Source organism: Anabrus simplex, chromosome 1 (genome assembly GCF_040414725.1).
Source record: "Anabrus simplex isolate iqAnaSimp1 chromosome 1, ASM4041472v1, whole genome shotgun sequence".
Taxonomy (NCBI): Eukaryota; Metazoa; Arthropoda; class Insecta; order Orthoptera; family Tettigoniidae; genus Anabrus; species Anabrus simplex.
Window position 1 is genome coordinate 480,480,730 of NC_090265.1, and position 12,981 is coordinate 480,493,710.

Consider the following 12,981-nt stretch of genomic DNA (forward strand, 5'->3'; position numbering starts at 1 on the left):
AATATATTGCAAGGATAGTCTAACATCGGCAACTTTCCTCTGCATAACACGAAACCCCTACTAACTTCAAACACAACAGTAGCTCCAGCAATCAAAGACTAAGAAGAAAAATTTGCTACTTACTTCTGCTCTTTCTCGTACTCGTGGCATACATCAATAATCTGCAAAATATTATGATTAGCAGAGAGCTGTAGAGAGCCAACATTAATCTGAGCATAGTCCTTCAGGAATTCTTCAGCTAAGTTTCTTACTTCCTTTGGCCAAGTAGCTGACCACATCAATGTCTGTCGGTCGGGCTGAAAGAACAAAAACTATTTCCTTACAACAACAATTTATCAGTAGAAAATAAACTGATGAGCCTAAAACAAAATAAAGAGGATTGAATTTAAAAAAAACCTTTCATTTCAAAATAATGTAAGCTTTCTCTATCTTAAACATCCACATAGCCATTACTAGCGCCCGGATTTTCAAGCAAATGCTTGTTTTCAAATAAGCTGGTTACATTTCTCAAACTTTGCAGATATTCATTTTGACTGAACTATCCCAAATAATAGTTCTTTATCTGTGCATGTTTGCATTCCTTGGCTTATTAGGAGAAAATTCATGCATAATGCCTATTTTGAAGATGGATTTAACAGCAAACATTTAGACGTTTTTATTGCACGCAACATGACTTTCCTTTCGATTTAGGCCATATATAATGTTAGTTTGCAGAATTTGAGACCGTTTTTCCATGTATATGTCTTATTAATACAGAATGTATTCCTGGCACCCTACATGACAGCCAAAGTTAGTACATACTGCAGAGATGCCAACTTTCAAGAAAGGCAATTCGTAATGCACCCGCTAGGGCACGGGAGGGGGGGGTTAATTCCCCCCCCCGAGATCTTACTAACTTACATGTCATTGAAAAATCAATGAAAAACACACAATTCTACCAGCAATTTAAAGACTGCCATATAAAGAGTGTATGATTCTTGCTAAAATAAAAGGTGATCTGTAGTACATAACTGAGTGGAGGTTGAAGGATCATTTCTTTTGTTCAGTACTGTACTCGCTCTCTTAGCAACTTTTAGTTCCTGTTTGGTAAACGTACATTGGTGACATGCTTTTTCTTTTGATATCATGTGCATCCTCTGCACTAACAGAGCACTAAACAGTTCAGAGTTCATACTAGCACGGAATTCAGTCTTATTCTTCATCATGTGCATCTGAAAAATCGCGGCTACACACACTACAAAACACGTGCGAATGAGATTTTGAGAAACGCAGTAAACCGCGTCATACATTCAAGTATTCCTCCCTAAATTTTTTAACTATTTTTGGTTTATTACCGTACTAGCGTCACTAGTCACGATAACGTCATTACACGTATTTTCCTCCACAAGAAATCGCTTCATTACTTCAAACCTTTCGCATTTTGTAACATACGATTAGCATATATCCTAGAAGAGAGATATATGTAAATTTGGCAAGCAAAATCGCAATAAATACTTCTTCAACAGTCACACACACAGTATTCACAATACTTTGCATTAAGTCTGATCATGTGACGAACAAAGACAACTCCGCAAGATATACCACTTCACAGGTGCCTACTTTTTCGGTAGTACAAGCACACACTGCGTACGGCACGTGAAGACTCGAAATATTCTTAAACGAGGGACACGAAAGGGGTTTAAATGATTACTGAGAAATCCGTAAAAAATATTCTGAGAATTCAAGCTGTAATGCCATTCCTTGTGTATCATTTTGAACACTTCATACAGTTAGATTTAAAAATCAACAAAACATCGTAATTTGTGGTGTGTGATTTGTAAAGGGGTAATTATGGTGGGTGATTTGTAATTGTTACGATTGAATCATAATAGTTGGCATCTCTGCATACTGTATAGAGATGGGATATTTGATCATTGTATAGAATCGATTCATTTGACTCCATTCATGTTACTGAATTGATACAGTGATCCAATATTATCTGTCCACGTGCAACTTATCACTTAACTGAATTATTTTTTCCAGTTTTCGTTCGTAGTGGACAACTTTCCAGTAGATTACCTTTGCATTAAAGATGCGCATATGGAATTCACCAGGAAGAATATGCAGCAAGACTTAATTGATATAAAATTAAATGTTGGCAAATTGCCTGCTGTGATACCAAAAGGGAAAGCTACAGATCTACCCCTTGTCAAATCGTTAGCAGTTATTGAAGACATTCAAGTGTGCCTGCAATAATTGCACAGAAAGTAACTGTGGCAGCTAGAGATACAGCTGTACAAAGTGAACTGTTCAAATCGTGATTTTGAATTTTTCTCCCAAATGTTTTCAGTTAAGCATCATGCACCTGTCACTTCCTGTGACATAGATCATTTTCTGTGTTTAAGATTGTGCTGACAAAGCAATTTGGAGAACTTAGTTGTGCAATGTTTCCCAAGAAGCTGAAAATGTAACCATGTTGAACTGAATTTTGATAATGCATATTTTAAAGTTTATTTTGCATGTCTTGCCATATGATAGTGCATGAATGGATGAATATTTTGAGATTTGATAGTGCAATGAAACCGTGCTCTACTCATCACATGTATTACACATGCATTGTTACAAAGGACAAAAGAATCTGTAAAGTCTTGTGAAGCAGAACGAAGTCAGCATAGATATTTCTTGTTTGCACAGTGATCAAACATTCCATGCTCCCACCAGATGAAAATCACTAAAATAACTCTGTGATTAAAATACAATCTCTGCAAGTGACCCCATTCTTAAATAAAAGGCTTGACTGATACTGAAAGTTATATTTTACATAAATCATTCATTCTTATACAATATTTACATGCACAATCCCCACATTTCTCAGAATGCAGACCAAAAATTGACAAAGAGGTGCGGAAATATAGAAAGTAAATTTTAGATAGTGCCAGCAATTCATATTTCCATACTTAAACCTTATTACGCATGCAACGGGCAGCCCCTACAGCGCGAACATCTCACATGGATCCTACATCAAACCTCATGTAATGATACTGTTGTTTACACCTGTTTGAATAGAAATCAGCACTACAAGTCTGCTATATTATTGATGGCACAGTGGACTTCTGCTGAGCGATGAGATATTTAGATGCAAGTTATTTTTATTTTAGTGACAGTGGAAATCTAATTAAATGTTGATGAAAATGAAAATCCACAGCCTGTTTCCAGTCATTTGACCGGGTCAGGAATGGAATGAAGCCCTCTTCTACTGCCGAGGATGGGAATTGTGCCGGCAGCCAAGGCCTGTCGCAATCCTCTGGGGCAATGATTATGATTAATGAAATGATATTGGAGTGTGTTGCTGGAATGAAAGACGACATGAAAAATCGGAGTACCCGGAGAAAAACCTGTCCCGCCCCTGCCTTGTCCAGCACAAATCTCGCATGGAGTGACCAGGATTTGAACCACAGAACCTAGCGGTGAAAGGCTGGCATGACCCCGCCTGAGCCATGGAGGCTTAAATGCTGATGATATTGTGGAATTAGATTTCAAGAAGACATGAAACAGTATTTTTCTGTAATATGTGCATAAGAAAGGCTTGACTGCATCCTCGCAAGAGCTTTGAAACGATGCTACACACTACCTTAAAGTGGCAAGATGATTTTGTGGTTTAGCATGCCATTCTTGTACTGTCCGCAGTGCCAGTGTATGAAAATTTTGTCAACAGGGTACACACCCATGCTGCTCCCATACATGCTCAATGCGCTTTAGTTCAGGGCCAGCCATTACAGTCACAATTTCTGCCTTCTGTAGAAATGTTGACACACACAAAGCTGCTTGAATATTGACACTGTCAAGCATTAGAACATTCCCCAACATAGGGAATATAGGAATCTCTATGTACTGGTATGCATTCATGCCCCATTTTGGATGAATACTAGCTCAGTCTAGGCACGAGAACTGATCTACACCCATCCGCAACATAACAGTACCCACTCCGTACGGTCTTTTTGCTGAGAAGGTACAGGTTCACCGTATTTCACCACATAATCGTCACACTTTATATACAAAACTTTTCAAAAAAAATAGTAGGGTGCCCATGACGTGAAGAATATTTTAATACCAGCAATCGTATTACTGAAAAAAATAATTTATAACAAAATTGTATTTTATACAAGTTTAAGGTGCATGTAATAATTGCGTATATACATCAAAATAGTCCAAATCAAAATTCATAATGTAATCGCAACAGTTCGGGAAACATTTAAATTAAAATGAACTTATGTTAATTGTCACTAACTGGAGCATTAAAGTTAAAATATTGCACTAGCAAAAAGTTATTGCATTATTGTGAAATACAGACTTCCCAGTAAACAATTTACTCGAAATCTTCTGTGTTGCTACCGCTGGTTTCGGTATCTGATCTGTCGCCCTTGCCATTGTTCATACCATCATGAGATTCTTCATCCCTCTGCCACACCGAGTCATATTCAGATCCGTCTAGTGCAAAATCAAAGTCTTACTAAAGCGCTCGGGGACAAGTTCAGGTAGTATAAGGTCCCAACTCTTCACTGCCCACGAGCATAATTAAGTCGCCGGATGGACGCCTAATATTTCCAGCGGGCGTCACCTTAGGCCACCGGAATGACTACCTGTTCTTATTTTCATTGAGCAGTTGCTTCACTTCGTTCAACAGATGACCTCATAATCTAAAATAAGCAAAGCCAGGTGTTCCAATAGTGCACTGGGTCTTCTATCTCACACAGTTTTAACCCAGTCCAGCATGAGTTCTACAAACATCCAACCGTTTGGTTCCACTCATACACAAATTCCACGGGAAAACGGTATTTGCTTAGGCATCGTTTTCCTCTTTAAAATAATGTAAGGCGGCATCTTTCTTCCGTCAGCTGCAACTGCATGCATTGCCGTGCATCACAGTTTCTCACTAGCCGATTTTCATAAAATGTTCACTCCGTAATCCTTTCAGCACAATAGTGCTGTTGCAAAGCACATCGAAAAAGACTGGAACATGATCAGCATTACTGATTTGAGAAAGTGAATGAGGCTTCCTAGTGCAAACATAAGAAAAATCGGTGAAAATTTACAATCTTGTCCGTGTAATCAGCAGGCAACCTTTGACATAGTGTTATTCTCCTTTGCACTGACAGAACATAATAAACCACCCACAACTCGCCTTAAACAGATTTATGCGAATAAAGTGTTGTCACATCACCTCCCGTGCTTTCATTTGTAACATTTCGTATGATACACTGCAGTCATTGTTGCATATTTCATTGACGTACACAAACTGTTAGTCAATTTTTGGACAGTTCTCTGATTCCAGGCGTCTAAACGCACATCTAGAATAGTTCGTGCTTTTTAGCTTGTCATAATTTCTGGCAGTCACGAACTAAGTTTTCACTCACCGAAAATTTTCTTTCCACAGCTGTTACTGTGCTAAGATAATTACCTTTAGCTTGAAGGCCACAGAAAGGTTTCTGTATTGATCTATAATTACAAATACGGTATTACCTTGCATTTACGTTCCCGGCTTTTACATTTTCCCGTCTCTTACAACATTTTTGTTGGTCCCCTGAGATTTCCTATGCTCACAATGTATTAAAATCCTCAAATTTATGTTTGCGACATTCTATACTTCCCGCCATTTACACCACCACAAGCCGTTCGAGACGAAAAAATCTGAGGAAAAATGGCGTCGCAACTAACCTAAAATGCTTCGAGTAACCATGGTATGACAACCAAATCAAACAACCATGGTCCATAGTAACTCTTACAACTCTCAGTATTGAACTTCAGCTTAACCAACACAGCGCATTCTTTGATATCAGGGGTTTTCCACAACGTCCTAAATTTTATTTTCAAGTCCGACGAGTTGAATTAACAAAAGCGCAAAGGAGGAGTAGAAGAAGGAGATATCAGGCGTTTGCTTTATTGCTAAGTACAGTATAAGCCACAAGAAGGAGACGTTATCAAGTGATTCAGTGTTTGTCTTGCCCGAGTTCGTTATTTCACGGTTACTGTTTTACACATGCATTTATTGTTGGAGTTTCTAAAGTTATTGTCGCTGATTCGTCACATTTACTGTATTTTTGTTATTTTTTATGTTTTTTGTTCTTGTTATGCGAGTCGAGCAGCCAATAATAACAATAATAATAATATCATTCTGAAAAAATATCTCATGTGAATTGTCGCGATCTTCCTTTCCTATCATGTATATTCTTTGTTACTGCTTAATTGTTTTGCTGCTAATAATAGAAAAAAAGGAAAGAAAAACTTTCACTATGAGAAAGTTCGAATATTACAAAAGGTTGAATCGTAACGCGGAACACGTGTTTCATCGGCACGCGAATTGCAGCTTCCAGTATCCATGCTGAAAACCATATTCAGGGCTGCAGACAGCGGGGTTCGAACCCACTATCTCCCGAATACTGGATACTGGCTGCACTTAACCAACTGCAGCTATCGAGCTCGGTGAAAGAACTATTCATAGACAGAAGATGCGAGAGCCAACGGGTAATGATATATATATAAAAATTTTGTGACCCTCTGTGCCATAAACAGCCTGATATACTTTCAACACTATCTCCCGGATGCGAGCTCACAGCTGTGTGCTCCTAACCGCACAGCTAACTTGCCCACAAACAAATGGCCATGTCTACTTGCTTTACGCATTAGTAAAAACCACGTGTTCTGCAGTGTGTGTTCGTGTGATTTCTCTGTGGTTCACAGTGGACGAGATGATGCCCCCACACAGAATCAAAGAAACATCACGTATATGGTGAATCAAAATTACGAAACTAGTCTGTTTCATCGTTCTTCGTAAAAAGTAGTGAAACTGCAGTGGCAAATGCCGAATTGCTATTCACATAGTTTCTTTTGGAGCATAATATTCCGTAATCAGTTTCAGACCACGCTGGAAATTTATTTAGATCAATGTTCCCCAACTCTAAAATATCTCAGAAATATGGTTGTGCAAGAATAAAACCATCTGCTCTAGTTCAATACACAGCACACTCAAAAAGCAGTTTAACTTTATCCTATAGTTGTCTCTTTCTTTAATGCTCAGAAAGGCCAAATATCAACTCTTCTACTGTCATTGTTAGAGAGTACCGACAATAGAGGTGAGGGAATTTTCTCTTGTTATTAATAGTGAATTGTCTTCTTCAGCCATTCCATGGGAAAATTGCATTTCGTTTTCATCTGAGAATGTATACACAATTATCAGAGGCAAATAAAGCCGTCGCCAAATTTGTGAAGGATAGGTATTCTTCTGTTTATGTACCGGGTTGTTCATGTCATCTGATACACATCTGTGCACAAAGAACAGAACTTTTTGGTTCAGGAGGGGGAGGAGGAATGTAGAGCGAATGTTGCAGTCAGACTGCACTACTGAAGATTTTCTTTGGGTAGATGAATCTGATCACTGCAGAGGAAAGAGGTCTGGAGGAGTTGGTTGCTGGGCAAACAGCAGCCAAGTCTCCAACCAGTGACAGCGATGAAGCAGAGGAAGACAGTGAAGTGATGCCTACCAGTGCTGATGCAAGTGCAGCAGTGGTTGTTTTACGCAGGTATCCGTCATCTGTAGAGGGGGGTGAAAATAATTTTCATAACCTTTATGAGCTCGAAAAACAAATAGAGGTCATAAGAAGGAAGTGTAAACAGATCGATTCTGGACTATATTGGTAGGAAGCAGTGATTGTGTAGTTTTCCATCTGGAATAAATTTGCGTTAATGTAGTAAATACAGGTACAATAGTAGCAATTAAAATGTTTCATTCAGAGAAAATATTGCATCTTATATAATTCTATTGCCATTCTAAGAAAGTAACTACTGTATATTAAATGAATATATTACACAAATTTTTAACCCCCTACCGGTAACTTTCTCCTGGGCAAAGGATGATCAGAATTAAAAAGGCAGTGTAAACAGTTAATACAGTACAGTAATTAACTTACATGGACCTTTATTTGAGGTAAGTATAGTAAATTGATTGAGATTGAAATACTCTATAAATTAATAATATGTACAGTGAAACTCTGTTAAGAAGTTTTTCAAGGGACTGCAAAAAAAAAACTTCTTAAGCAGGAAACTTCTTAAAAGGGGTAATGCCCAAAAACTTATTCTGTACTTTGAAATACATGTGAAACACACAGCCAACAGATTTCCTTGTTTGTGAACAATACCGAAATAGGCCGATATATAAGAGCTACTAACAGAGAGCCACAATATAAAAATTCGATTATCATGACAATATTTTTAGAGATAAAGTAAAATAATTGAACATACCATATTATAAATATATTTGATAAGAGAAGGGAACATATTAAGTTATATAAAAACATTGCAAGGTTTGCTAATTTTAGCAGGCAGAACCATTTCCTTCCACGCTTTCCTTTCCTCCGCACTTACAGTCTCTGCTTCGCAACAAATTGTTTTGTAAACGATGCGGGCTCGATTTTTAAAGCGGTCCAGCCACCCGTTCGACGCGGTAAAAGGTACCCTTAATTTGTGTGCGGCTTTCTCCTGCACAATAGTTCCACTGAAAGGTATGTTTAAACTTCGCTGCTGTTTAAACCACATTAGCAGAGCTTGTTCTATTTCATCGTACTTTTCAGATTTAACTTCCTTACAATTTGCTGAAGTATTCCCTGCAGAAGCAGAGATCTCTTCTTTCTTCGCTATAATACCGTTCAAAGTAGCTCCTTTGCCAAAGCAACACGGGAAAGTGTAGATGACTCCACTTTCCTTACAATCTCCACTTTGTCTTTTATTTTTAGTGCCTTTCGCTTGATCTCTTTCCTCTGAGTTCCGCTCATTTTCACTTTAAAAGTTTGTACGTTGATATTACAAATACAACTAACTTCACCGACTCCTATTCATACTAATTACGACGCTACACTATGCTTGGCAATCCGTAGCTTAGGCTTACAAGACGCAAAGACAAGACGTGTACTACAGTTTGTTAGCATGTGCTTTCTATCTTCCTCACACCCCTGACACCTGCTTCAAGGATAACGGCAGCAAATGGGAAGTCTAGCAACTTATTCTTAAAGATCTTAGAACCTAGGCCTAAATCGCCCCTGCATGCCTACTGGTTGTCACGGCAACGGGCATAGTTTCTGGCTGTTTCACAAGTACCGCATGGCCAAGCCAGTATTGAGTTTATTTTCCCGCTTCAATCCTCTTCATCTTATAGGTAATGAAGAAAAGAAACACAGGTTCGAAATTGCAAAAATGAGTGCATGGAAAAGTATCTGGGGTATTACGTGGGAGTGATAAAGGCGCAGTAGCAACGCTAGCACATCGAAACGTAAACAGTTTCTTTCCCCGCGAGAATTTTATTTCATGTCTCCTCGTCCTTGTACTACGTTCTAATAATGCGATGTAATAATTACGAGTGACACGATAATACAATGTTTAGCTCGTATAAACGTAAAATCAAAAATAACTTTCAATTTTATGCCAACACGTGGTATTGCAATGCGTCTGTGTGCCTCCCACCAACACCCAGTTGGCTTTCAACATTCGTTCAACTTCGTAAGCGATCGGGATCTTTCGGCTGGCTGTGGCGGCATGTGTATCAGTTGGCTGCTGGCAAGTCGGCTGTTTCCCACATAGAGTCAGAAAGTTGTTTTTATTCACCTCACTAATGATGGACACGGAAAATCTTATCAGTTTAGTTCAAAAACGTAATTTCCTCTACGGCAAGACCCATAAGTACTATTGCAACAACAACGTAAGAGAGAATGCCTGGAAGGAAATAAGCAAGGGAATGAAAAATCAAACAGGTTAGAATATTCAATTTTGTGGTAGATTAACAGTAATGTTGTGGACAAATACACTTTACGGTTTTTAATTAATGTTTAGGCCACCTCAATTAATGACTTCACCCTGTCGCGGCCCGCAAATTACTGCATTAAAGTTTTTTAAACCATCCATTGCGTGCTTTATATTTCCCACGTAGAATCCCGTTCGATTCTATTCCGCGAGATGGAACGGTGGAGTGGAAATTTCGATTGATGGATTCGATTCGATTCCGCAAGGCGAGAGTGAGCATCTGCTGTCCAAGACCAACAAAGACCAACTACAATATTGTAATTGTAGTTGGTCTTGTGCTGTCCATTTTGTCATAGCGTGACGTCATATGGCCTTGGCAGGCCCGCACATGTTCCGTGACACCAGACACACACCGCGAACGCGCGAACAGTCTAACACAGAGTGCAACTTGCGCGGAGACTGGAGGATTCTAACCATGGGCTGCTTTGAGCGGACGTTTTCTATCTCAAGGGGCTCTAAAATCTGAACTGTTTAACCGGGAAATATATTTACAACAGAACACTTTAAACGGTAAAAATATACATATATCTTAATGCAACTGATCAAGGGACCAAGAATATCACACTTCTTAGGCGGGAAAACTTCTTATGCGGGAACTTCTTAACCGAGTTTCACTGTATTTGTGTAACATTTACCTCCTTTTCCAGAGCATTTTTATATATACCTATACAAGTTGTTTCCCCCGATTTTACACTTTCCCTCCTTTTACGCCAGTATTCCTGAGTCCCTTGAAAAGTGTAAAAGAGGGGTAATACTGTATATACTTCTTGTGTTAATGTGTTGCTATGTAAATTACTGCCTAACTGTTCCATATAATTGTATTCAAACACAAAATATTTCTACAAACATCCTGAAAACGAAATAAATTAATTCTCACCCACACATGTACATTCCAGAGCAGTAGATACTTCCACTAGAGTACCTAATGAACATGAAACAGGAAAAACCTACATACCCCCACAACATGGAGAGGTCCTTTAGAGGTGAAGTACAAGGGTTACAACCAGGGGTGTACCTACTCGTAAATTTCCCAGTATCAGAATGTTCAATTATGTACTACAGTAGACCACAAGAACATGACAATGTTATAAAAAAGGAACATATTCATTCTGACATTTACCACTGATAAGAACTAATATGAACTCCCCCCCCCTCCCCGAATTAGATTCCCAACGACTCATTTTGTCGCCGTTTGCCTGAGTGTTACGGAACCAGTGCCCCCCTGGCTGCAAGGCTTCAAAAGTCGTACTAGAAAACAAGTATGCACAGTGCCCGATGTCGCCAATAAGCGATAACTTGCAGCCTTGCATATTTTAAATGAGAAATAATATCAGATCAAAAATTAGATGTATGGTTTTTCAGGCGTTTGCTGATTTTTGCTATGCTCTATTGGTGGAAAAATATCCAATTCCGTTCACGGGGACTTCGAATTTCCATTGAGAAATAATATGTCATTGGTGTATAAATTGTGCCCTGTCTAGCGACCTCGTCAAACTACCAGTAATCCAGGCGTCATACGTATACAGGTATCTTATTAATACGTTGTACATCATCTCGCAAATGTGACTGTATTGCCGAATTGTCGAAAACCCACATACATATTTAAATTGTGCATTCATATGCAAGTAACATTGCAGTTCCATTTATCTTCAAACCATATTGATGAACAAAATTTGGACATGCGACGATTATGCACTGAAATTTTGAAATCCGATTCTTGCGTTGAAAATAAAGGATGTGAAGATTATGCAATGAAATACCGGATTCCTTTTTATTTAAAACCTTCAGCGATCTACTAGATGCCTTGAAGTAACATAATCGCATTTTGGCAGCTAAATGCGATGCCCTAGCCCGAATCTCTGTTCCATAGGAATATTCAAATTCCCAGCTTATTTAAACCATTTCACAAAAACATCTAAATCCAGAAACTGGCTTTTACGAACACTTTTCACTTGGATGCTTTCCCCCTGCCAGACAAGCATCCTCAATCTTCTTTGGTTGCTTACAATTGTGTTTAAAGACATCACAGGAAAGTCCAACATGTCGGAAATTTGCACGTTACATGCAAGGATTAGCATTCATTTTCTCAAAACTAATTCTTCATCATTTGTACACTGTCTACCTTTCTTTATCTCCATAACGATATCCCACAAACCAGAACAGTAGGATTAATTAATGTACGTTTTACGTAGGTCGCTTACGAACATAGAATTAAGCACAAACACACGAGCCGTATACGTAACTATAGCAAGCCTAATTTACAGAGATGCCAACTCTCAGGGGTTGTCCATAGTGCCAGTGTCTGCTGCAGGTAACAAGAAACACACCGTGTAACACTATTATTGTCACTTTTAGAAGCATCTTGTATTGCCCTTCAAAGCATCCACACACTTCACGTTTTATTAGATTTCACATGGCGTGGATAGTCATTGCGTCTGTGTTTAACTGAAAAATCACACATTTCACAAAACACGTGCCTCCATAAAAAATCAATGGTTCTAGACACAAAATCCTTTCCATGTACTACTTTTGGGAATAACGGTTTGTTCCACAACACTTCTGTCTGATCATTCAGCTCTTCATTGTTTTTACTTTTACATAGCTTGCTATTTTATTTAATGATGTTTTCCACTTCACCAGAATAAATGTTTGCACAATATAACATACATATGCATCAAATGCAGGCAACGGAACTGTTAATCAGTGCAGATAACTCCTTACTGAATCAGAGGTAATAGAACAGAAACCAAGCACAAATGCTGCAGATCTACATTAATCAAAGAATGCTACTGAATGTTACCCTGTGCTGTTCTAAAACATGGCTGTATCAAGTCATTCTTTCGTGAACTATTTTCCAATGAGTTTCCTGTTTACAAAACATTTGTCATGAACTCACGGGCAAAATTAAGAATTTAAGACAGCCTTTCTATTTCATAAAATCCGTAATCAGCACCCCTTCTGTATTGCCGCAGTGTGACAGAATCATAGAAACTACGGAAAATCCGTAGTCAATGGCATTTCTGAATTTATGTATGTTAAACAATTCGCTTATGAATGGAAAATTAAGCATCAACACGTCAGATGAGCTACTGTTGCATGATCAAAACCACCACAACAATGATTGGCTTGACAATGACACTGCCCGAAGCTGTATGC

General features: G+C 38.5%; 1 protein-coding gene across 4 annotated transcripts in view; it reads right to left on the reverse strand.

The window, feature by feature from the left end:
- Nucleotides 1-12,981, reverse strand: part of LOC136856975 (probable ATP-dependent RNA helicase DDX17) — a 162,051-nt gene that overhangs the window by 37,262 nt on the left and 111,808 nt on the right. For all 4 annotated transcript variants that reach the window (XM_067135297.2, XM_067135296.2, XM_067135294.2 and 1 more), the window contains one exon: nt 124-296. In XM_067135297.2, coding sequence (XP_066991398.2) covers nt 124-296 — 173 coding nt within the window. The remainder of the gene's footprint in view (nt 1-123; nt 297-12,981) is intronic.